Source organism: Eumetopias jubatus, unplaced genomic scaffold (assembly GCF_037043125.1).
Source record: "Eumetopias jubatus isolate StellerSeaLion01/CBP00866 unplaced genomic scaffold, mEumJub1_p1.0 scaffold_7, whole genome shotgun sequence".
In the NCBI taxonomy this organism is placed as follows: Eukaryota; Metazoa; Chordata; class Mammalia; order Carnivora; family Otariidae; genus Eumetopias; species Eumetopias jubatus.
In genome coordinates this window covers 46,045,541-46,072,795 of record NW_028274813.1, presented here as the reverse complement: position 1 = coordinate 46,072,795, position 27,255 = coordinate 46,045,541, and the positions used below count along the sequence as shown (strand labels likewise).

Genomic DNA, 27,255 nt, shown 5'->3' with positions numbered 1-27,255 from the left:
ACCTCTTTGACCTTGGCCACAGTAACTTCTTGCTAGACACATCTCCAAAGGCAAGGGAAACAAGCAAAAATGAACTATTGGGACTTCATCAAGATAAAAAATTTGCACAGCAAAGGAAACAGTTCACAAACCAAAGACAACTGACAGAATGGGAGAAGGTATTTGCAAATGACTTACCAAATAAAGGGCTAGTATCCAAAATCTATAAAGAACAAACTCAACAAAGAACAAATAATCCAGTCAAGAAATGGGCAGAAGACACAGACATTTCTGCAAAGAAGACATCCAAATGGCCAACAGACATACAAAAAAATGCTCAATATCACTCAGCATCAGAGAAATACAAATCAAAACCACAATGAGATACTACCTCACACTAGTCAGAATGGCTAAAATCAACAAGTCAGGAAATGACAGATGTTGGCGAGGTTGCGGAGAAAGGGGAGCCCTCCTGCACTGTTGGTGGGAATGCAAGCTGATGCAGCCACTCTGAAAAACAGTATGGAGGTTCCTCAAAGTTGAAAGTAGAGCTACCCTATGACCCAGCAATTGCAGGCACTACTGGGTATTTACCCAAAGATACAAATGTAGTGATCTGAAGGGGCACCTGCACCCCAGTGTTTATAACAGCTGTGTCCACAGTTGCCAAACTATGGAAAGAGCCCAGATGTCCATCGACAGATGAATGGATAAAGAAGATGTGGTGTGTCTTTTATATACAATGGAATATTACGCAGCCATCAAAAATTGAAATCTTTATATTTGCAACAATGTGGCTGGAACTAGAGGGTATTATGCTAAGCGAAATAAGTCCATCAGAGAAAGACAGTAATCATGATCTCACTGATAGGTGGAATTTAAGAAACAAAACAGGATCATAGGGGAAGAGAGGGAAAAATAAAATGAAATCAGAGAGACAAACCATAAGAGACTCGTAATCATAGGAAACAAACAGGTTTGCTGGGGTGGGGTGGAGGGAATGGGGTAACTGGGCGATGGATATTAAGGAGGGCATGTGATATAATTAGCACTGGGTATTTTATATAAGACTGATGAATCATTAACGTCTACGTCTTAAACCAGTAATACATTATATGTTAATTGAATTTAAATTTAAAAAATTTTTTAAAATTAAATGAAAATAAAAAGTAAATAATTGATAGAAATTTCTTCTATTTGATTAAACTAGTATCTGATTAAACTAGTTCATTTTTTTCTAAGAAGGAATATCAGTCCTCTGGTTGATTCTATCCAGTTATGCAGGAATAAATCTCACATTGAGACATTGAGGGCATTACAAAATGGATTGTCTCAGGGGTATCTGGGTGGCTCAGTTGGTTAAGCATCTGCCTTTGACTCAGGTCATGATCTTGGGATCCTGTGATTGAGCCCCACATCAGGCTCCCTGCTCAGCGGGGAGTCTGCTTCTCCTTTTCCCTCTCTGCACCCCTCTCCCCCCACTGGCTACTCATGCTCTCTCTCTCTCAAAATCTTTAAAAAAATTAACAAAATGGATTGTCTCAGTTACCAAACTTTAAATTTTACTTTTTTTTCCATTCATTTAAAACAAACTGGTATTTCTTACTCTAGCATGTTTATGTAAAATGTTTCTTTTTATTTTTTTATAAAATACAAAACTGTAAGTTTCTTAGCCTTTTAATCCTGTTGTGTAAAAACATTCTTTTAGAATTTCTTTTTGTATTTGTAAAAGTAATATACACATGTTAAAAAATTCAGCAATATATATACAAGTCTAACTGCATAATGTTTCTATATGCATATGTACAGATGTATATATGCATCACAACTTGGTATGATTTCTTATACATAAACGTTTTGGGTTGTTTCTAGCCTTTCATGATTATAAACAATATTGGGAGAAGTATACTGGTAGGTACATCTTTGTTTACATCTGAAATATACCTGTATGATATATACATATATATATATATATATATATGGAATTGCTGGGTCAGAGGGATTTGAAATTTGTTGTTACCATATAATCTTTAAAAAAGCTGAAATAATGTAAACCACCAAGAAACAAGGAGTACCTGTTTCCTAGTAGTTCCTGTTCAATGCCAAGAGCCAAAAGTATTTTATTAGATTTTCTGATCATTGCCATCTTGGTGGTAAAAGTGGCGACTCCTGTGGTTTGCCCATTCTTCTATCAGATTGTTGGTCTTTCTCCTCTTTGTTTTATAAGAGCTCTTTGTATATTATTAAGTAATCTGTCTTTAGCCAACTGATTTAAAATACCATTTTTATTATATACCAAACTCTGATCTATACATGGGTCTATTTCTGGGCTTTGTATTCTGTTCCATTGCTCTGCTTAATGCTGCAACTGTATCAGTTTTAAATACTAGGTTATTATGTAAATAACTTATGGCATAGCTCAAGATTTCCTCATTAATGTTCTTTCTAGAATTTTCCTGGAAACTTCTTAACATTTACTTTTTGGTGTGAACTTTGCTGGAAAGAGCCCTATATTTTTTAAGTTACTGCTAAGTTCAGAGTTCAAAAAGAATTGACACCTTTACATTTTTAGTCTTCCTAAGAATATATTCCATTTATTCACATCAATTTCTATTTCCTTTAGTGTTTTAAAGTTTTCTTTGTGTAGAACATATGTATTTCTTATGAAATTTACAGTATCCTGTATTCAACACAGTATACTCAGCACCGTAGGCCGAATTTTACAAGAAGTTAATTCCTCCTCCACTTAAAAGCCAGAGGCCTTATTTATTATAATGGCTTATAAATCCCTACATGTGTAGTCCCTTACCTCTCAAGTTCTAGTCTACAATCCCATTTGCTTACTGTGTATGTTCTAGTCACACTGACCTCATAATTCCTTGAAAATACTATGCATGTTCTCATCTCAAGGCACTTGCTCTCATCTCCCCACACCTAGAATGCTTTTCCCCAAATATCTGCATGGCTTGTTTCCTTAATTTTCTTTTGACTATTATTGCAGTTGCTTTCTAACAAGTATACTTGCTTCTGCCCTTATCCCAAATCACTACAAGTCAAAAGAAGATGTTAGTTTGGACCAAAATGGTAGTAGGGGAAGAAGTGAGAAGAGATCACATTTTGGATTTATTTGACTGTATAGCTGACAGGATTTGCTGATGGATTGGATGTGAAGAGAGGAGATTAGGATGGATCTAAGCCTTTATGGAAGAAACTGCATGAAAAGGTTTGAAGGGAGTAAAATCGAGTTCAGTTTTGGTCATCTTAAGGTTGAGAGGGCTGTTGGACAATAGGCAGTTATATAAAGTCCAGAGTTCATGGGAAAGAACCATGTATCTAAGGAGTATCAGTATATAGGTGATATTGAAAGCCCTGAGACGAGGTGAGATCACTAGGGGAGTGCAGATAGAGAAGAATTTCCAAAACAGATCCTAGTGTACTCCAACATGTAGAGGGTGGGGAGATGAGGAATTAGTAGAAGAGATCGAAAAGAATGGCCACTGACATAGGAAGAAAATCAGGGTGGCTTGTTGTTTGGGAAGTCAAGTGAAGAAAGTGTTTGAAGAAGTAGGGAATGGGGTCACCTGGGTGGCTTATTTGGTTAAGCACCCAGCTCTTGATTTCAGCTCAGGTCATGATCTCATGGGTCATGAGATTGAGCCCTACACTCAGTGGGGAGTCTGCTTGAGATTCTCTCCCTCTCCCCGCCCTCTTCTCTCTCTCTCTCTCTCTCAAAATAAATACATCTAAATCTTAAAAAAGTGGGGAATGATTCACTGTATCAAAAGCTGCTAATAGGTTAAATAAGATAAGGGCTGAGAATTGACATTAGGTTAGGAACATGAGGTCATTGGTGGCCTTGACAAACAGGTTTTGTGGACGGGGGAGGATAAACATAATTGCTCAGAGTTCAAGAGAAAACGGGAAGAAAGGAATGTAAGTAGCAAGAATAGATAATTTTAGGAATTACACTTTGAAGGAGAAAACAACAGTAGCTAGAGGGGAAACTAGGGTTATTAAGGAGGATTTTGTTTTCTAAAATGATAGGAAGTGTAGCATATTTGCGGTTTGAAACAATCGAGGAGAAAAGAGAAAATTGGTGTTATGCCAGAATTGGATAGTATGGTCTATTCTCTTTGTTGATTCTGTTATATTCATTCATTCATTATTTCTGTGGTTTTATTTTTTTCTCTCCCATTGAGCTCTAATAGTTCGTATGTCATCTGTTTCATTGTTATATTTCTTCCATGAGTCCTTTTATTTCTTCTTTGAACTCAGTTTCAGAAATGCCATACTCATTGGGCACCTGGCTAGCTCAGTCAATTAAGTGTCTTGTCTGCCTTTGGCTCAGGTCATGATCCCAGGGTCCTGGGATCCCCACATCAGGCTCCCTGCTCAGTGGGGGAATCAGCTTCTCTCTCTACCCCTCTCCCCTGCTCGTGCTTTCTCTCTCACTCTCTCAAATAAAACCTTAAAAGAAATGCCATACTCGTTGATTTCATGGAGAATAATCATTTTCATCTGCTTCATGGTGCAATCTTGACACTGTTCTTAGTGTGACTTTTGGTTATAAAGTTGCTTTTTTCCCCCTTCTGACATCTTTACGCTAAAACCTACAATGGTTCCTTTATGATTATTGGTCATCTTTGAACCGGAAGTATTCTTAGAACAGCTATTTGCCCCAACAATAAAATTGTGGGAGAGGAACCTGGATAGTGGTTGGGGAAGGCAGACAGCTTAAATTTTCCTACTTGTTTTGGAAGTTTTTCTCACCAGCACTTTTCTCTGGTGGTTTAACTCGATGAGTAAGCAGCAGAGCCTCTTATGTCACAGGTTTTTCTTGTTTGTATTGATAAACATAGCATGCACATTAAAACCACCCAGGGGAACCTAACCTAAACCAATTAAATGACAATCACTGGGGGTGAGACTTGAGCATATATGTATTTTAAAACTCCTCAGGTGATCCTCAGGTATAGCCAGGCTTGAGAATTACTGGTTTCGTTTTTATTTTTAGCTAAGATCAGATACTTGGCTAAATACACGTACCCTGCTTCTTGCAAAAACGGCATGTGTGGGCATTCACATTTTCCTTAATATGCCCTACCTCATCCCCACAGCCCACTCGTATTTCCTATAATACTGTGCAAGGGCTTGTTAGATTTATCTTAGATCCACCATCTTTTTTTGGAGCACTTTGAAATATACTCATTCTGCCTAATTTCTGCAATCAGGCATCTTGTATGCCTACCTTGGTCTGGTTCCATTTAAAAATAAGTTTTGAAATACACATACAGAAAAGGCATAAAATGTAAATAAACATCCATGTAACCATCAGGTCAAGAAATTGAACATATGCCAGGATCCCAAAAGCCCTTGTGTTACCCCTTCCTAACCACAAACACTCTTTCTCCTTTTGTAAAGGTAACCACTATTCTGACCAATTTGTAATCAGTTCTTTACTTTTCATTCTTCTTTTATTCAGGGTTATGGATGTTTTCTACTTTCATCAAATAAGGAATTCTCTATTTTTTGTTTTCAGAAAGGAGAGGGGGTAGGAATGCCTTTATTCTTCCATCTTTGGAAGTAGAGGACTATTAATTTTTTTTTTAAGATTTTATTTATTTATTTGACAGAGACACAGCAAGAGAGGGAACCCAAGCAGGGGGAGTGGGAGAGGCAGAAGCAGGCTTCCGTGGAGCAGGGAGCCTGATGCGGGGCTCGATCCCAGGACTCCGAGATCATGACCTGAGGGGAAGGCAGATGCTTAACAACTGAGCCACCCAGGCACCCCGAAGACTACTAATTTTAAGGAATTAGAAAACCAAATATATATTTGAATCCATTAAATGCTTTATATTACTCTCATTTTTAAAATATTTTCAACTGTATAGCATTTTATCTTCACTGAATTTTATTTCATTTTATTCTTAAAATTATTTTATGAGCATTTTCGGGTTTTGGGGATGTGTGTGTGTGTGTTTTAACAGAGGAAATTAAAGATGATATAGCTAACACCCCATCGGCAGAGAACAGATAACTGCCTAACTAGCAGTTCAGTGTACGATACCCTAGTGCAAGCTGTTAAAGTGACTTGATTTATAGTCTTTTCAGTAAATGTGAAAGTATGAGATAGGAATTTTATTTTACTTTTTTTAAGAGATAGGAATTTTTAACTTGCATTTCTCCTTTTTTAAAATATTTATTTGAGAGAGAAAGGAGAGAGTCAGGAGAGTGGCAGAGGGGGAAGGAGAGGGACAGGCAGACTCTGTATGGACGCCAGGCTCCATCCCACAACCCTGAGATCATGACCTGAACTGAAACTAAGAGTCAGCCGCTTAACGGAATGAGCCACCCAACCCAGGTGCCCCTACACTTGCATTTGTCTTACAACAGTATGGCACCAGATATTTCAGTATAAACTAAGAATACCGATAATATACGCATTAATCACTCTTTTGGGTACCCAAGAATCTAAATGTCTGTTCATGTTAATCAAATATTTTTTAGGAATATGAAGCCATCTACCTAGCAAAATTAACAATACAGATGATGTCACCACTCCAGATAGAAAGGTCATTATCTGTTCATTCTGGACCCACAGGTAAGGGTTTTTTGTCATCTTGGAGAAGGTTGGGGAGAAAGTTGATGGTATGAAAGGTAGAAAGCATCTTTTGCTCTTTACAAGTTATACTGAACAATTTAAATTGTTTAGAAAACTTTGGGTAGGCTATTGAATTTCACACAAGATAACTGCAAGTTAATTTTATAAAGAATACATGTATATTATATTGAGTTTCTGCTGTGTGTACACCACTGTACCTGGTTAATAGAATATATTAGCTCGAAGATCAAACTTCTGCTTGGTTTAGTTTAGGTCTTTAAGTAGTATAACTGCTGTAAAATAAGGGATCTGGAGAAGGGGCTCTAAGTATATTCAGGCGATCTTAATAAAAATAAAAGGTGGTTAATAAATAAAAGCATGTTTCAAATTAAGTAGGGTGACTAATGTGAGCCACCCATTTTTCTCTTGTCATCAGTATTTCAATCCCTTCTCCCTTTCTTCCTTATATCAGAGTACTCCTCCCTTATTTTCAAAGTTAATGATCCAAGCATGCTCTTAAAAGATATCTTTTAACTTCTATCTTCCTTTTCTAAGACCTTGCTACCCTTGTTTGTCTCTTTTCTTTTTTACTGAGTCTCATTCTATTTCAGGTCCATATTGGCCTCCTATCCAAACTCTTACTTGGTCTGTTCTAAACAATTGTGGCCAGATCTATTTTCACAAAAGATAGTTCTGATGTATTTTTTCCTGTACAGAATCCTTCATTGGTTTAATTCCTACAGAAGACCTAGAGCGTCATAGTATAAGTAAGGTGTTTCTGATCTTGGTATTTCGCAGTGCTCCTCTTTATATAAGCACTCCAGAAAACTGGACTAATGGTTTCATTTGTGTCTTTTCTCCACCAAGAATGCATAACATTCAGTGTCTCTACCCTTAAAAACTTAAGTTTACATGCTATGGTTCAAGAGAAATGATTAACTTAATCTTCCTCCAATCCCTAGTTATTTGAAACTCCTATAGAACTTTATTTGTACCTCCTCACTTTCTGCTTTGCATTAGTTATTTATGTCTCATACCTCTTAGGTACAGCACTTAATATGAAATTCAGCTATAGCCTGTATTTAGCTTTATGGCTAGCATATTTTCTGCTTTATTCCATTGTCTTGATACTATATTTATATCCTTATTAATCTTACAGTGAAACGTTAGTTTCATGTTAGAATCCACTCTCTAAATTAACATTATTACCATGATTTAGCACAACCTTTTGGGCATAACTTAAAGCCTCTGCCATTGTTAGGCAGATAACACAGCAGACCCTTTACCAGTTTAATTGTTCCCCTAAAGTTTTCCTCCACTGAGACTCAAATTTTTTGATTATAACTGTTCGTCATGTAGTGATAGCTTTGATTCAGTGTGAGAAATTTCTGTACTAGCAGACTCTGATGTAAAGAGTAGATAAAATAAAATCTCTTCCTTATCTGTTGCATACCATCTTTTCTCCCAGCTCTAGACTTCTTGGTAATAAAACCACAGCTTCAGTGGAAAAATATTTTTGGCATTGTCTATGAAAGCAAAAAGATAATTATATCTACAAAATAAAATTGCACAAATATAAAATTAACTCTTAAATTTTATGTTCTAAGTCATCGGTTTATGGTAGCTAAAGAACAAACTTGGTAACCAAACATTTATACCATAATCTCTTTAACAATTCTGTTTTCATACTGTTTCAAAAGTGATTGTTATTTGTAATACCTAAGACATAGTTAATTCTCAAGAGGGGAAATGTATCTTGTTATGAAGATAAAAGTTTGGTCATTTATAACAAAAGAATTAGTAACATTTTACTAAAAATTCAGTCATGGAATTCTCATAATGCATATACATAAGTAATGCTTTATGAAAATGAAGTTTTATTAGCTCTAACACTCTAACAAATGAGTTTAAGTTCCCATTATATGTTATATTTGTGCAATAATTTTTAGGCAGTTTGAAGAGAACACATGAAGAAGAAGATGATTTTGGAAACATGCAAGTGGCGACTGCACAGAATGGCTGACTCAAACAACATTAGAGAGGATGTGAATTTCTATTTGGGAAGGAGAAAATACTAGAGACAATAATAATGTATAAAATGGTAAAAACACAAGTCGTATTTTTTTTTTTAAATTATATGTTGCTTCCAGGCGTGTTTCTCTGCAACTTGTTGAGCAACATTTTAAGATGATGTTGGACTTCTGCAATAGATGGCACTGATGGTTTTACTCCTTTCTTCTTTTTTCTTTTCTTTTCTTTTTTTCTTTATATTTTACAGTTTTATTATAAACCAAGAATTTTGGACTTGCAAAGAGGTATTATTGCAATAATGCACTTTTCATACTTGAAATTTATTTGTATGATATAAAGTTATTACTTTAAATAAAATGCAAGTTAGGGGGGATTTGTTTATAAAATCTGGGTAATTTATAACGAGAATTTCCTAAAGTTTGCTAAAAATTCATTTTGTGTTCTATATATTACATTTTAAAAATAATTTTACAGTTCACTTTTATGATGGAACCTCTTATGGAAACATTAACAAATGCAGGAATCTGCCACATTTCTGTTTTAGTGTAATTCAGTAGCTTTATTACCCTTTTACTTTTTTAAACTTAATACCTTATTAATCTTTGAATCATGACATTAGCTAACTCTTCTTACTTTAACATGATCCAAGTATTGCTTCTAATCCTGTTACCTTCCTAATTTGTTTATTCTATAGAAAAAAAAGTTTAATGAACAAAAGGAAGATGTTTTGCTTGGTAATACCAGATACTAAAAACAAGGAGTTTTAGACTTTTTGAGCCACTTTCCTTTTTTCTTGAAAAGCCAAATGTTGTGTTTGTTCTTTTTAGAGTTGTTTAGCCCATTTTTTCTTTGTCCAAAATAGTTCTAAGTAGAATAACCAGTGTAGCACTATTTTTTTCTAAATGAAGTCCAAAAAAGAAAAGTGCCTTGCATCAATAAAAAAATTAAAAATCTCACGACCTTTAAATTAGTATATGTCGAACAGTACAAAGTTTTAAACATTTTTCTGTAATTTCTTTTTCTTTTTAACTATAAATTAGTTAAAACAGTCTGAGGTTTAAAGAAACCTCAGTAAATAATTTGGAATATGGAACATTTACTCCTTCATTTTATGTTGTCTTAATGATTCTGTGAGGTTGTTCTGGCTCAGCAGCTTTTCTTTGAAGATGCATTTATTGGGGAAAGTGGTTTGTGGGAAACTTCATTGTATTTAAAATTAGTGTTTTAATTCTTTACACTGAGTTAATTCAAATTTCCCCCATAATTTGCATTAGCAAAGTCACTTTATGGATCCTTAATTCTCCATATTTTTATTTATAAAGATTATTCTAAGAAAAACATTTTTGCTATTTTAAGTATGCCACGAGGAAGGAGAGGAGTGTTTTTAACTTTTTATAGTTGATTTAGGGTAGCACAAACAAAACTCGTTTATATCTCACTTTTCTCAGTCCTCTCTTGAGGTGCTTTACTGATGGGAATGATTTCCATACGTTCCCTTGGTACCAGTAGGTACTATGCAGGATAACCCGTTACACCAAGTTACTTCTTTGCTTTCTTGCCTGCAGTGTAAGATAATACAGTTAAGTGCTTTTTTTTATCCAGCATAACAGGAGAGTGGAAATTAAAATTGATTTATTAATTTGAGTTAATTCCTGTTGACCCAGATGGTATTCCTCTTCTGATTCCCTTCACCTACTTACTACCCTGAAAACAGCCTATTAATCCCATTGTGGTCTTGTATTCTGTTGTGTGATTAGGTCATTTGGTGTGGTAGTCTCTAGTAGAGTCAAGATTTGCATTGTGTTCAGAAATTCCACTTGGCAGATAACACAGCTTTCCTGTATTTGGATCACTACATAGGTCAGCAGAGCTCTCTCTTGCAATCTAATAATCTATGATGCTTCTTCGTTCGGCAGAAACTCTGCTTAAAAGAATCTTCATTATAGTACATTTAGGTTTTAAAATGAGGGAGTTAAGATTTTTAAAATTAGTTTCTTAAATACACATATCCTCTCTAGTAGTTAGGCCAAAAATACAGATTTGGTCATTTACTAATTTAAAGCTGGTAATTTTCCACTTTTTCTAACCACTGTAATTTTTATGTTGTCACTAAAGTGCCTGCCCAGCACTGTATATTAAAGACTGTCTCTTGAACACTAGGAAAAGGGACTATCATCTTCTTGAGTACAGTACTAATAGGGACAAAACAAGAAGTTTATTCTTTATTTCATGTACAAACACCCCAAGTTTGTTTTACCTTGGATCCATTCTTCGACCTAATATTCAACCAGTTCTGGTAGTTCTTCTAGTCTTTCTTCTGTTTGGTTCCATTTTTGGAATTCCTTTATTTCTACGGGTGTTTTGTGATAGTTACCTATAATACATTTAACCAATCATGATTTATTTTCTGAATTTGAATAATGTATGCGTGATATAGCATCCAATTTTAAATAGTAATCTGGGCAAGGATTTAAACTGAAATTGCAGCAAAACAGTAAAACTGCTTTACTGTCCCACTTTAAAAGTATGAAACAAATATTGAAAATATTCAAACTGGAATGGCAGTATTCTTACCTTCTAATTTTAGTTAATTAGTTCATGTTACTTTCTTATCCATTGGGTGCTTAAACAGCGGTTAAACCTTTATTTGTCTCTGTGGTGGAAATGTTAAATCGGGATAGCTTCTGCTACCAACTCTCAACTGTTTAACTTTTAAAGCAGAATATTTGTTTTGTGGGGGGAGTTTGTGCTTCATCTGAGTTTAGAAGTAATGTCAGAAAATGTTAAGCATGTCCTTTTTAAGAAAATATAAGGTTTCTAATTGTCTTATTACCATGGTAATTCAAGTGAATCAGAAGTATTTAACTGCAATCTTGAATTATAAAGTTGGGATTCATATATATATTCATATATATATCGTGTGTGTGTGTGTGTGTGTGTATACACACAGACACATCGGGATCTCAACTTGATGTAAAGTAAATGAGCAGTTACCTGGCGGATTTTTTTTTTAATAACTGGCTTAATCCATAATTCCATAACAAACTTAGCTTCACTTCAGTATTTACTTTATCTTTGTCCATTCAACAATGCTCCAATATGGAAATGATAGGAAATAGCGGAGAATTACTAAAGGATTTTATTTTTATTGATTAGAAAGTTTCTAGGATCTTTGAATGCTGGATTTTTTTTTGTCTTACCCATCCATGGCAGCTAAAAAAAAAAAAAAATCAAAATATTCAGGTTTACATGTTAGCTCTCTCATAGGGAGTTGCCATACCTCACAGTTCAAAGTGTATTCTATAGATCAGTAACATTATACTGACATGTAATTGCAATTTACTATGCAGCAAAATGATTCAAGAAAAATAACCTACAATGTCTATTTACCTTTGTATAGGCAATTGCTTAAGTTACTCTGCTTTTAACATTTGTACTTGGATAAATGCTCATGTATGTATAGGAATGTCACAGTGCAAGATGCTGCTAGCCCAGGCACAAAGTATTAAAATTATTTTGTGAAGACTGGTGGTTGTATTAAAACTGTTGTGCCATTATACCTCAAAAAGATTGAAATGCTCATTTATACTGCTTATGCCTCAGAACTTTACTTTGGATTACTGTCTTTCAGATAAAAGTAACCCAGTTTTACTACCTCAGATTAAGAAGGATGAATGAACATTGGATGTTGAGAAGCACTAAGAGTATCTTCCAAAACTTTGTGGTCACACACACTCACACACACACACACACACACACACACACACTATGATCAGTCGTCCAGGCAAGACCTGAATTTTAGCTCGAGAATATTTCTGAGGATTAGTTTAACAGATTTGGAGTTGGAAGTGAGGGAATTCATGTCTGAAGGAAAGGGTATATAGGTCACCCACAGAGCAGCTTCTAAGAAGCCCATTAAAAAAAAATACTTCTTGCTTTCACAGTATCATCTTCCCTGTCAGCCTACCTACATACTATTTTTCATCAAATCCAAGATGCTATCACTGCACTGTTATTTTACATACCACTAAAAGGCAAAATATTGTTGAATAAACTGGCAAGCCACTGATCATAAAATGCATCCTGATTTCTAAAATGTTAGTGTAAAAATATGTGCATCTTAGAGTCTGGGAAATATAAATATACAAAATATGTGAGGCATGATAAAAATCACAGCTGTCACTTCATTCTACCTTTTCAAAAACAATGCTTCAAAATGTGAATATATAGTTTATATATTATGAAATGTTTTATGCAGCTTTTTCTGTACTCAAGTTTACTCAATATGGCTTAGAAAATTTCTGGCTAAAGCTAAATATAGATCACCATTTTGCTCAATGACACAATTTTTATTACTGTACTTTATAACTCTATTTCCTGTAGGAAGGATTTAAGAGAAGACCTTAAGGACACTAAAGGGATTTATTGAAATACTAACCTTGTAGACAGTTTTACTTCAAATTGTTCAGAAATGAGAAAGATAAAGCATTTAATTTTGCTTTCTGTTACGCTTATTCTTTTTATCATGGGTTTTAATCACTAGAATGTATCTAATAAAGCTACTGTCATGCTAAGGTTGTAGGACTCCTGAAATGGCAAAACTGGCTGAAAAGGCCAAAAGCAGTTTGTTGCTTTCACTAGAGACAGATCACTTCATATGCATAGGTCGTTAGCCGGTTAAGTAGTGCACCCTCTACTGGTGAAGGCTTTTTGTTGTTTTAGAAAGCCAACTTTAGCTTACGGGAAGGAGAGAAATCCTAACTAAATCCAGTTGAGGTAGGTGTGAATCAGAGGGATAAAAAGTGGTTGGTCTTTATCTTTCCAGTTAATTTTACAAAGCGTACACAAAACTGAAATGTTATGAACAAGGATGTGATCTAATAGTTCAGTTGAGAACTCAAGAAAAACAAAGACATTAGAATGCTAACAAAAGACTTCATCGTATTAACAGGTTTAATGTAACATGGAATGCAAAAGATTAGAACGATTAATAAAATATTGAATTCTTCAACTTAAAAAATAATTAAAATAAATAAAATCAAAACAAGATAGTGACCAGAATAATAGTACCATGACAATCACAGTAAATAGAAAAGCTTCCATCAGCATTTTAAGGATGTAACAAATGCAGTATGATACATATTTAAATATTCCACTCAGTTTTGTCATTTTTCATAAAAATGTTACTCAGAAGAAAGGCTTCAGACATCGATGATGAGAAATCAGAAATACGTAATGTACCAAGATTTGTTAATTCACTGTTAAAAAGTACCTTATATTTGCTCTTAGGTATTTTAAACAAATGAATAATTATATTTCACATATAAGGTGGTACCTTATCTGCATAAGAATTATATAAACTTCTGGATGTGCACTTAGATTGCTTTACTTTGAATCTCGTCATTTTATAATTTTCATTTCTACTTTAAAAGGCTGACCAGGTTGTTTACCAATATAAAATTAGGATCAACAAATGTTGGACTGGACTACATTTAGTTACATCTTATCCAATTTCACATGATATGTGGAAAAAGGATACACTCCTAAGTGGTTTTTGGTGTTTCTTTGAAACAAAATATTCATTTTATGAATGTGATAACAGCCTTATTCATGGTATGTTTTTTTTTTACCACGTAGTACAGATAGCAGACACGTAACTCCTCACTACCTATACTCTAAATACAAAGAAATGAAGCCAAACTTTAGAAAAATACGATGCAAGAAAAGATTCAAGTTAAAAATATATTCCTTTGGTTAAAAATCATCCCCTTTATAATACTCATTTGTAATCTAAACTCACAGCATGTCCCACCAGCCCAAAGTAATCTTCTAAATGTCATTATATTTATTGTATTACAATTTTTTTTTCAATCCAGTATTTATGGAGGTCACTGGGTTGCAGCAACAAAGTATTTTAACTCTAGGAAGAGTATCGCCTTGTTGCATTAGCTCTTTTGACAAATGTCTTTCTTAAAATATTTTTACTTTAGAAACCTCCGACACATGTAGTTTTCTTCAGATACTGTATATCCAAACTTTTTATAGAAACCAACATTTTGTGGTAGACATTCAAGGGTAATCTTATAACAGTTCAGTTTCTTGCTTAGCAAAGTAAGGGTTGATAATAACCTGAAATTCAGAAGGGGGGGGAGCATAGAGCATTTGTTAATAAAAATGCATTTGAGTAACTTAATATGAATGAATCAAAATTACATAAATAACATCAAATTTATATTAGGAACAGGTTTAGAACATGACCTTTCTCACTGTATTCATTTAAATATTCAAATTGTGAGTGGAAAAGCATTTAATTCACCCAAAGCATTTTACTGTTTAGAAATATACTTTATCTAGTAATCACTAGTGCATTAATAAATAGGACAATACTAAATTCACCCTAAATCCTCTTTAAAAATACGTTTAATATTAATGTTAACATTAAAGAGTGTCAATCTTTTAAAAAATATGGCCAAACTTTTAAATTTTTTTCCTAAATCTATTCAAACTACTTAGGAACAGTCAGCATTCCCACATGAAATGAGTAAATAATAGCTTTGTTCTTTATCATTTTAAAGCTAATATTTGTGAAAGCATATATCAGATTAACTCTGGATTGCTCTAATTAATATGAAACAGAAACAAAGTAAAAAAGGATACATTTTTCAAATCCTTAAAGAATCCAAACCCAGTATAAGAATGTGATTCTAGGGGCGCTTGGGTGGTTCAGTGTGGTAAGCGTCTGCCTTCAGCACAGGTCATGATCTCAGGGTCCTGGGATGGAGTCCCGCTTTGGGTTCCCTGCTCAGCGGGGAGTCTCCTCCTCCTTCTGCCCCTCCTGCTCTCTCTATCAAATAAAATCTTAAAAAAAAAAAATGGGCGCCTGGGTGGCTCAGTTGGTTAAGCGACTGCCTTCAGCTCAGGTCATGATCCTGGAGTCCCGGGATCGAGTTCCGCATCGGGCTCCCTGCTCAGCAGGGAGTCTGCTTCTCCCTCTGACCCTCTTCCCTCTCTTGTGCTCTCTCTCTCTCTCTCATTCTCTCTCAAATAAATAAATAAAATCTTTAAAAAAAAATGTGATTCTAACTGCCTTAGGGAGAAAAAAAACTAGAAAAAATCTATAAAAATTTGCCCAGAGGGTTTTCTCATGTTTGCATAGACTGAAAAGTTGGATCATTTTGAAGACAGAACATCTTGGCTGAAGTTATTAAATTATAAAAGATATGACAAAATTAAGTGAACTAGAATACTAAAAGCTGGTCTGTTTTGTTCACTGATGTATCCCAAATACCTTGAATAATATCTGGCACAGAGCAGGTACTTAATATTTGAGTGAATTCCTTAAAACTCAGAAGAGATGGTATTAAGAAGCAAGTTCTAGCTTATAAATGCATAGAGGATTATACAGGAAAAGCTATTTTAGTGTATGTTTCAAAAAAAAGAACATTTCCTTTGTTTTTAAATATGACTGGGAAACGGGTTAATCACTTGACTTAGCCAAAGTTTGTTTCCTACTAGTAGGAGAATACTGTTATTAAAAGTGGAAGTTAATAAAAATGTTACAGTCTATAAAACCGTATACTTCCAATTTCTAAACCTCATGATAAAACATATAAAACAATTTGTTTCTTCATTGAATTTAGTTTAAGCTACAGAGTCAGCCTAATTAATGACACCCAAAAAGAACTTCAAACAGGAAAACATCTTTTAACAAATATCTCAGGAAGAAACTATTACGCGAAACAGGAAAAGTATCTAACCAGGGATACCTTGTTTCTGCCTACTTACAGTTTGCCAAGCTGCTTCCCTCTGCATTCATCACTAACAACAACATCTTCTACTCTTCCTCTCTGAAAATATTTACAATGTTTAAAGAACTAGGCATGTAGTTTCGTTTTTAGCTAAATCAACAAGTGACATAATTCACTGATAAATGTTTTGTAAACGAACTTCAAAAACCAAAATGCAAGCCTTTTTTACTTACTATGGAGGAAATAATATAATGAATCAACTTATGACCTAATCGTGTTTTGTCTATATCCTAAATCTTCGCACCCCACTGTTGTTTTAAAGCAGATTTCAGAACCCACATCACCAAAATGTAATCTTGGCATATTCATACTACATCACCTTACTCCTTGCTTAATAGCAATTTCAAACATCCAAATACAATTTATTAATTTCTAGTAAAGAAACCCCACCAAAATTCATACTTCACAGAATACATTCCAAGTGTTCCTATCTTATTTTCACTGGATTACCTATGTTCTCATGTGAGTCACAAGTAGTGAACGGGCAGTAAAATGTCACAATTAGAGAATACAGTTGACCCTCGAACAACATGGGTTTGAACTGCACAGGTCCACTTTATGCAGATATTTTTGATAAATATAATACTGTAAGTATATTTTCCTTATGTTTTATAACATTTTCTCTAGCTTTATTATAAAAATGCCATATACAATATACATAACATACAAAATATGTGTTAATCAACTGTTTATGTTGTTGGTAACACTTCCAGTAAACAGTAGGCTATTAGTAGTATCGGGAGTCAAGTTACATGCAGATTTTTGACTGTAGGAAGTGTGGGGGGGGTGTCTGTCCTTAACTCCCAGGTTGTTCAAGGTCAATTATATTCTGAACCCTTTAACTCCTCGGAAATTGATGAGAATTTGTGTTGACCTATATACAAAGTATTGTTTAAAAAAAAATAGCATCAGGTATTCTAATCATTACTGCCAAATTTTATGATGCTGACTTGGTTTCTCTAGGATTATACCAAATCTGACACCTTACAGAAAAATTTTTAGCGAACAGTTCAGATTATTAATACATTTTCTTCCTCCTAACTTCCAGAAAACAATGGGAAAATGTTACTGATGATTTCTAAGAACTTTTTTCAGGGCAATACAGCTCTCATTTTACAATAAAATGCAGTGAGAAAATAGATTTGTCTAATGGAAACTCAAAGTCGGTTTTGCTAGAAAACACCTATTTTACTCATAAGCATTAATGTGAACACATACCTTAGCACAGGAATGGATGAATTTATGTTCTATTATCAGAGTTGCCGTGGCAACAATTTGTCCTAAGGTCACATCTTCCACAACTGTAACATAATAGTCTCCAGATTTCTTCATGTGCTCAAAAGATTCTGTGTATTAATTGGAAAAGTGTTATGTGGTAGACATTAAACTTTAGTAGGTGCCATAAAAATACTAGGATTAGCTTATTTCATTATTGAATATTTAAAGCTATTTCATCATGGTGATTTAAGAAAAAAATCATTAAATATTAATATTAAATGTAAAATATTAATAATTAATATTAATGACCAAGTGATTAAAACATCACCAATCATTATCAACGGAAATATGGTCTATACATTTTAAAAGTCTGCTAGCAAAGTACAAAAGCTATTACAGATGAACAGCACTTATAATACAAATTGTAGATGTTGCCACTTCTGTGACTAATGAATTTTAATATCTTCATTAAAGTCAATTTCTTTAACATTTACACTTGATATTTGAATAGAACAAAACTGCAGATTTTAGTAAGAATGTTTACATGGCTCCATTCTGTAATTTTTAATCTTCTGGCTTCAAAATATTTTGACAAAGTTTTCAGTTTTCCCTTTGTGACCTGAAGTGTTTAATGACTCCATGACTTGCTTTTTAAGAAACAGAGTCCTCAGTTTTGCCTGTTTTGAAAGCGCCTTGTGAAGTAGGTGAAAAATGTCCCCATTTCTAAGTAATCATCCCAAAGTCACATAGAATAGGAGCAAAGATGGAATACTTTCCTCTCAAATTGATTTTTAGTACTTAAATTGCCAAAATAATGGGTTTCTCATCTAATCTGATATGCATGCAAACAGGAATTCAGGAATAAAACTGAGCCTAATTTTCTCACATATTGTTTATTTCCATAGTCTTGTTCTAGATAGGGTTCTGGAGGGGAAAGAAAGAAATTCAATGAAGGAAAACAATGAGAATCAGAAAATGGTGATCTTCATCTTGGGGGAGGGTCAGATAGAGTACAAAACAAAATTACCTAGTGAAGGAAATGAAGAAATTATAGAAAACAGGAGGATAGTGTTAGAGCACTGGATGGAATCAGGAAGGTTCTAGTCTTTTCCTTACTAATAACTACTTGTGATCTTAAGTCATTTGACCTCTCTGGACTTCCATTCTCTCATATGTATAAAAAAGGGGGGGTGAACTATAAATTCGAAGATACCGTTGATCTTAAAATTCAATATAAACAAATTTAGAACATAATTTCTTACCCTTTTTTATTTGGTGATGAAATTTCCATGAATAACCTAACCACATGAAAAATACTACAATATAAAACAATCTAGAACTGCCACCTAGCTACAGTAATTATCTGAAAGTCAGGTATTTTGTAAAACATGATAATTACTACACTTGGATTCTAGAAGACGTTAGCCACATTAAACATTTAAATAATAGCTAAGTGTATGAATAATTTCCAGCTATTTGAACAAAAAACACAAGGAGACACTGAACATAGCTCCAAATGAAAAATCTGTTTCCCTTTATTTTTCATTCAGGAAAAGAGGCTGTAGTACTTACTCATAAATTGTTCAGGGTTGACAACTCCAGTCTCTGTCAGTTGACCTAGTACCTTAAAAAAACCTAGTTTTGAAAAACAGATTTCAAATTATGAGAAGACCAAATAAAAGATCTATCAAAAAAGCAATGTGTGAAGCTGGTGGGGTTATGGACACTTGTTTTCAAAAACTTTCTGTAATCATTTTAAAATTAATTTTATTATTTAAAAAGATTAAACTGAAACCTGTTCTTTCTATAATCACTACATAAAACAATAGGTTCTACCAATGTTTTTGCCTACATGAGATTTTTGGAATAGTGTAGATCTTAATGATTCAAGATTTATAAAACCAGCAGGTATGTAACTTGCATTCAGTTTGATGCAGGGAATGCCAAATTTTCCCAAATACATGCTTTGGTGCAAGATTATTATGGCCAAATATGGTAATTTTTTAAAAATATATATAATATTGTTGAGACTAATTTTTAAAGATTCCTGATTAATTTCATTAATGTTAAATTAATGTGAACATTTTAGAACTTTAAGAATCTTAATTCTTACACACTGAATAGTTTGGCCTAAATTAGTTTCTTTAGATTTCCTACCAAAAAGAAAATGAAAAAGGTATTTTTTTTATTACAAAAATGAAAAAGCTGATTTTGTATTAAAGAAATCATCTGGAGAATTTAGACATTAAAAAAAGAAATATGTAAACAAAACCTTTGCAACTTATCCAAGGCATATTATCTCTACCCTCATTCCCCATCCAGCTTCTTAGAGAAGATTTTTCCTTATGTGCCATTATAGATGATAATTTTACCCTTATGAAAAGTCTTTTTGGATTCTTAATTAGGAAGGAGTACTGTTGTACTTAAGTCATTTGAAATATTTCACAGTAATACCTGGTCTTAGCCATGATGGTGTGTGGGTGGGTGGGTGGGTGGGTGGGTGGGGGTGTGTGTGTGTGTGTATTAGAATTGTCTCACTTTAAAATTAAGTACAAAGGGGCACGTGTGTGTGTGTGTGTGTGTGTGTGTGTGTGTGTGTGTGTGTGTGTGTATTAGAATTGTCTCACTTTAAAATTAAGTACAAAGGGGCACCTGGCTAGCTCAGTTGGTGGAGCATGCGACTTGATACCGGGGTCATGAGTTCGAGCTCCATATTGGGTGTAGAGCTTACTTCAAAATAAATAAAATCTTTTAAAATAATTAAGTACAAAAAATAATTCAAAAGTCAAACATTATTTTTTAAAATTATCAGCACCATCATGTTTCTGGAGAAAATAGAATGCCAATTACAGTTGACCCTTGAATAACACAGGATTGAACTATATGGGTCCACTTTTTTTTTCAATAAATACATTACAGTACTGTTAATAAAGGTTCTCTTCCTTATGATTTTAGTAACATTCTCTTTTCTCTAGCTTACTTTAAGAATACAGTATATAACACATACAACATGTTAATCAACTATTTCTGTTATTGGCAAGGCTTCCAGTCAACAGTAAGCTATCAAGTGTTTGGCGAATCAAAGTTTATACACAGATTTTCAATGCACAGGGGTCAGTCAGTGCCCCTAACCCCCATGTTGTCAAGGACCAACTGTGTAATTCTAACCAGGATTTATAAACTGAGTCCCTACCTCTATTTAAGTCAGCAGTACAAAGGGGCCTCAAAACCAAACCTTCTCCAGGATGTGTTGGGGAAATGGCTGGAGAAAAGGTAGCTGTGTTCTGGCTCCAGTCCACTTCTTTGAGTAGACTTGGGTCAAACATAGGAGTTTCATCAGGTTTCATCTTTGCAGTAAGGTCTAAAATACAATTTTAAATGGTAAGGCATTTTAATATGGAATTAGGATCAGCGAGAAATTTTATTACTTAATAAAAATTAACACATATGCAAGATAATTCATTCTATCCTGAATCTAACATAAATGCCACAACCACAGATAAATAGAAAACTCACAGTGAACATCAGATAGTAAACAAGTGACTGACTTTGTAAGTTTTAAACTAAAAACCATATTTCCAGCAAGTATTTTAGAAACATTTTTCTTGGGGCACCTGGGTGGCTCAGTGGTTGAGCGACCAACTCTTGGCTTCTGCTTGGGTCATGATCTCAAGGGTCGTGAGATCGAGCTAGTGCTGGGCTCTGTGCCGGGCGGAATCTGCTGGAGATTCTGTCTCTCAGACCGTCCCCACACGGACGTGCGTGCTCCAAAATAAATAAATGAATAAAATCTTAAAAGTAAAACATTTTTCCTATGGGTTGGTGCTAGCATAGCACTGTGAATAGCTGACTTAACATGAGCTTTTACTTTTTTTTTCATTATTGGGTTTTATTATTGGGCTCCAAAATTATTTGTTGGTGGTCTTACCACTAAGACTTACTGGGTATGTTACTTGTTTATATGAACCATGAAAAGAAGATAATTGATTAACTGGCTTAGATTACTTACTCTCCACGTTCATTGTAATATTTGGTCTTAGCTATGACAGATTTGTATTAAAGGTATCTGTTGGATTTTATTTCCACACCAGATTTTCTAAAAATCTATAATGTAAGTTTCTCAGCTGCATTTAGGCAGCTTAAGAATAGCCAGTGTTTTTCATACTATAATAAAAGGGTCATTTATGGTACTGTCCTCTTTTTTGAACATTCAGAAATGGGCAGATTCTTACTTACTAGGTGTAGTCTAATAAAACAGACTAAATAACAAATGTAAGGATAGAATAAAGCATAAAAATGGGAGCAGCGGCATGTCTGTGGAACAGACTTGCTAGAACAGGGTCTTCCTAACTAACAACTGTTACGAGACTGTAAAGCAACCCCCCCTAACATCCATTTCTATCTCTTTACCCAGTTAAAGAAACTATTCTATTTGATACCTGCTTCTAGCGCTTCTTTGAAACAAAGAATTTAAAGATATATATCCATAACATTACCATAAAACAATGAAACAAATAGGAAAAATTAAAGTCCATTTAATGACAACGGTTTTCCCTATAACCCCACCCCCATTATGTTCCCTATTTCCTAAGTCACAATATGCTTAAGGGCAATCCTTAACGTTTCCTTAAAGGTCAATTCAACTCCTGCCTGTGGAACCTGACACAACCCTATAGGACACAACCCTATAGGTAATGCACTGTAGTAGAGGCTTTGGGACGGTAGCGTGATGTAGTAACAGAAGTTAAAATTTGTTTAGCACTTATGATGGATCAGGCATTGTTCAAAGAACCTTACACATTACTAATTCATTTACTTCAACAATCTCATAGGATAGGGATGATTATTAGCTCTATTTTAAGAGATGAGGAAATGCAGGCAACACATGGTAAGTAACCTGCCCAAGATCACAAAATTAGTGGAGCCAGGATTTAAACCTAAGACAGAAAAGAGCATGAGCTCTGGAGTCAAAGCTGGTGTTCAAATGTCAAATGTGATTGTGGCTAATGTCAACTCTGACAATCTGTTTCCTCATTTGTAAAATGGAGATGAAATTATTAGAAAGATGAAATGAATTATTATATACAGCACTTAACAGTGCCTGGCACACTGCCAAGTGCTCATATTTTAGTTAGCAATAATTAAAAATTCATGTTTATAAATTTTTGTTAATATTTTTCATCATTAAATTAATTCATGAGTCAGGCACTGTGCTGGGTACAGGGGCCGCAAAAAGGATGACAAGTTATCTATATCTTTATGTTAAACTGAAACTTTCTTGGATAGGAAAGAAAAAATTAAAAAAAAAATCATAGTTTATTATGTAGAATACCAAAGGGCTTTTTTTTCCCCCCTCAAAAAGGACTCAAATATGTTATGCCATAAACACTATCCCTGGTTCTAAGACTAATAAGGAAATAAATTGTAATGATTAACAAACATATCAGATTTAACCAGCTTACAGTCCACTTGAAACAGATTTTTTTATAGGTTAATTTTAATGCATGCATTTTACTGTCTGTCCCTGATAACTGGATCCCTGAGGCTTTTGGGTTTACACTCATCTCAAAGATGAGATGAGTAACATCATTATAACAACACTGTTTTTTGGATATGCAAACAAACAGGCTAAATATTTATTAACAAAGTAAAACGTATATATTAAATACAGAAGCCAGAGAGTTAAAAATTTAGTTCCTCAGGGAAACACACTATTTAAACAGTTTGATGATCATTTTATTTAACATACAGTTGTAACCATGAAATTTAAAGAAAGCTCAAAAGGGAATTTAGATGAACATTAGAACAATTTAAAGTTAACTAGATTACTTTTTCCTATAAAGACGCCCAAGTTTACAACAGAATATAGCCTAGAGAACACAAAATACAGTTAATAATTTCCAAGACAGAAAGGGGAGAGGAGGTACACAGGAGAATTAGGATTACGAAGCCTTTAACTAATGAATTTTCAACAGTAAATACTACTATTTTCCTATGCTTTTCTTTAATCAGATGGTCCTATTCCATGAATGATCAAAAAAATAAGAGTGGCTAAAATTTATGGAGTGCTTTGTATTTGTTAACTCATAAAAATACAATGAAAGGTCTGTCATTATTATCCCCATTTTACAGACCAGGAAGCAGGCACAGTAATTTGCTCAAGGTAACAGAGCCAGCCAATAAGGAAGAGTTAGGATTCAAAACCAGGCAAGACAGCCAGCTTCAAGGGCACTGGACCTGTGCAGTTGCCCAAGGCCCCGCACCTGGTTCTACTTTCTGCTGCCACTGTTCTGAAATTCTTAATTTTTCAACATAGAGCCCTCCATTTGCGTTTTGCACGGGTTACCACATTATGCAGTCATTCTCCTGCGTGGCTACAGATTCTATCCTCTTAGTACTGAAGATGCACTAGTGAAGATGAATTCCCTACTTCATTATACAAGTTAAAAATTTAGATAAAAGCAACACTTATAAACTGTATTTGGAAAATAAAGAGTATGAGATATGTCAAAATACAGAAAACAAAGCATTCTGAATAGAAATAAAAATCCATTAACCAGGCAATCAGAAATTAAAATCAAAATGTTTTTATGACCTATTTTACAAAACAAAGCCATACCTAAAGTTACTTTCCTTTATCTTACTCCATCCCCATTAAGTAAAATTCTGCTGGTGCCCAATATGCTGAGAAAGTTAAAATAGGATGTGATTTGATACCAAATTTCAAAAGATTTTAGAAAGGAATGAAATAAATTTGGTTTACAAAAGAATATTTTAGCATCTTAAGGTGCCCACGGTACTGCAAAACCAGGAAATTTCAGTAAATAGAATTGCAGTTGTTTGAGGCTAAGTATCATTATCACTGGGGTGACTGATTTTAAAAAGTAAACCCTAGGGTCACCTGGCTCAGGTCATGATACCAGGGTCCTGGGATCAAGCCCTGCAAGGAGCCCTGCTCAGGTGGGAGTCTGCTTCTCCCTCTCCCGTTCCCCCTTCTGCTCTGTCAAATAAATAAAATCTTCAAAAAAAATAAAAAATAAACCCTAACCCTCCCTAAATATTTCTCCAGAACTTTTCAATTTAACTGCCAAGTTAGCACGCATTTACAAGGCCCATACATGCCTTACAGCCCAAAGAGTGCCTAGTGAATGAATAACAAATGGTATAAGACTTACTTGAAGGTCACATTTCAGAAAATCCAAAAGAAGAAAGATTCCCAAATTGCCAGAAGTGATATCACAAAAACCATACACCAAACTCATTTTTACTAGGATGATCAGGTTTTCATTCAGTTGACTACTCTTTGGACACAATTTCAACAATTTGGTTTCCCAGCTTCTACAGCACACTAAAATACAAATAGGGAGGAGGTGCTGCCAGAAGCAAGCAACTGAGAGCAACAAGTAATAATAGACACTGGGAATGAAAATTTTAAAAAGCATAATCCAAGGCCAAGACTAAACTGCTTAACATACGTTGAGAGTCACTGGGCCATCACTACATTACTTCAGTACATGATGAACGGGGGAAAGTTTGCTGTTTGAGACTTTAGGGTTTGTCTACATACATTTCATGACAATTTGAGTAATTGACAAAATTTTTAATCTAAAGAACACTTTATTTGCGGATTTAACAGGCCTGGCCATATTTATTAAACTAGGCAATTATACTTGAGAATTTTAAAAAGTATTTTCTGATCATTTGATCCGTATAATCTGGCATTATTCCCAGACTACCGATTAGGAAACTGGAGCATATGGAGCCCCAAGGTAACACAGCAATGAGTGAATTGGGACTAGAATCCTATCTTGTTTTCCCATCTTGAGCTCTAAAGTACCATACTCAACGGACACCAATCTTTACATCATCGCACCAGACAGGTAGCTCTGATTCTAAAAAATGTCAGCGAATTCTGCCTAAATAGAACTGATCTAAATGATTTCTTGAGATCCATTCTAAGATTGGTTCATGAGTGTATAACCTAACAAAACTAATTCCATAATCGCCCATTTCACTTTTGTACGAAATTTTAAGAGTTCGGCTTACATAAACATCAGCTCCTCTTATAAAGGAAATCATAGTGTCTAGGGGTACAAGCCCCGGGAAAAGAGACAAAGGATGTCCCTCCTTCCTGCAGTGAAAGCCCCAATTAGTCAGTGCAGGATGTGATCTTCGGAGCAGGAGCATGTCCTCATGCGGCTCCCGACCGCCGTGGGGTGCACCTCGGAAAGGAACGGGTAAAAGGGGGGTCGGGGCATTTGTGCCTGTTCCAAACCGATGGCAGCAGAAACTGAGCAACTGTCTCGATCCTCCACGCTAAAGCCTGCTGAGCGAAGAGTTAGTTTCGACCCCAGTCCCTGCTCCCGCAGCCCTGTACGACTGGACCACTGGCCCCATCCCCAACCTCTCTCTGCTCCAGGCGCGTGTCCGCTCAACTTGCTCGGAACCGCGCTCTACAACCACATGTGCACCCACCTGGCCAAGCTAAATGCGCGGCTCCCGGAACAGAGACCTCCCACCCGGGCCTAGCCCGCCTCGCCCGGGGGCAGCAGTCACAGTCACACCTGTTTGATAAATGTGCAGGCAGGACCGCGACGGCCCCCAGGACACCCGGCGCGCCCCGCTCTCGCTCCCCGGCCCCCAGCCTCCCTCACCCGTGGAGGCCTCGCGGTCGACGTTCCTCTCCAGGCCCGTCGGACTCTCACCCACCCCGGTACACAGTACCAGATCCGGATCCGGCTTCAGCGCCAGCCCCACCTCCTCCGCTACCTCCCGAGCCACGGTTGCCGTCGCGGCCGCCGCTACGCGAGCCGCGACCAGGACGTGGCAGCGCCAACGCCTCCGCCCCACCCCGGGCCGCTTACGCAGGGCCGCGCGCAGGCGGGCGGAGGCGCTCCGGGGGCGGGGGGCGAGGGGCGGGCCGGGGCGGGGCCTGCGGCGGGCTCCCGCACGTGGGGCGCGGCGAGGACCGCCCCCGCGGGGACTCCGCCTCCCGGCGGGGCGAGGCCGCACCCGGGCTGGCTCCCTGCGGCGTTGCCCACCGCGTCCGGCTCTCCGCTTCTCTGGAAATCACTCAGTTTAGGAGTCAGCGAAGCAGTGCAAGTGCTGATAGTGTGGGCCTCTTTCATTTTCGGAAGCCGGACGTTCGGCCTCTTACCCTCTTCGGTTGCCCCTTGTGGCCCTCTTTTAATATTCCATTTAATTAGGACTTCGGCGGCTCACTGGCAGCTGGAAGCTCCTCTTCCCCAGTTTTCTGAGTCACCTCCATGAAGCGGGGCCACTACACTCCTTTCAAATCCTTTTTGGATGAACCATCGGGTTGAGGCACTGGTTCTCAGCTGTGGCGGGTTTGCCTCCCAGGGGACAGCTGGCAATGTCTGGAGCTTTTTCAGCCTCATGTCTGTGGGAAAGGTGTCACTGGCGTCTCTCCAGATTGACAGAGGGTAGAGGTGGGGAGAGACCAGGTACACTGTTAAACATCTTGAAACACACAGGACAGGGCCCCACAACAACGTTTCAGTCTGGTCCGAAATGTCAGTACTGCTGAGGTGGAGAAACCCTGGGTTAGGACAAGAAAAAATGACTTTTCTCTGAGCTACCATTTCCAAAACACACGTC

At 36.0% G+C, this 27,255-nt stretch overlaps 2 protein-coding genes across 5 annotated transcripts in view; one reads left to right on the top strand and one right to left on the bottom strand.

The window, feature by feature from the left end:
• STYX (serine/threonine/tyrosine interacting protein) overlaps nt 1–12,197 on the top strand; it is a 41,207-nt gene extending 29,010 nt beyond the window's left edge. For all 3 annotated transcript variants that reach the window (XM_028101164.2, XM_028101159.2, XM_028101172.2), the window contains 2 exons: nt 6,487–6,580; nt 8,530–12,197. In XM_028101164.2, the coding sequence (XP_027956965.1) occupies nt 6,487–6,580; nt 8,530–8,603 (168 nt within the window). In that variant the 3' untranslated portion in view covers nt 8,604–12,197. The remainder of the gene's footprint in view (nt 1–6,486; nt 6,581–8,529) is intronic.
• Nucleotides 12,198–13,650: 1,453 nt separating this feature from the next.
• GNPNAT1 (glucosamine-phosphate N-acetyltransferase 1) lies at nt 13,651–26,444 on the bottom strand. Of its 2 annotated transcripts, none has more exons than XM_028102415.2 (6): nt 26,292–26,444; nt 20,831–20,998; nt 19,210–19,272; nt 17,638–17,765; nt 16,397–16,458; nt 13,651–14,740 (listed from the first exon to the last, which is right to left on the bottom strand). In XM_028102415.2, the coding sequence occupies exons 2-6, from the start codon at nt 20,982–20,984 to the stop codon at nt 14,593–14,595; spliced, it is 555 nt and encodes a 184-aa protein (XP_027958216.1). In that variant the 5' UTR covers nt 20,985–20,998; nt 26,292–26,444; the 3' UTR covers nt 13,651–14,592. The 2 variants fall into 2 exon arrangements, with proteins under 2 accessions (XP_027958216.1, XP_027958224.1); XM_028102423.2 differs by lacking the exon at nt 26,292–26,444 and adding an exon at nt 26,113–26,222.
• Between the last annotated feature and the right edge of the window lie 811 nt (nt 26,445–27,255).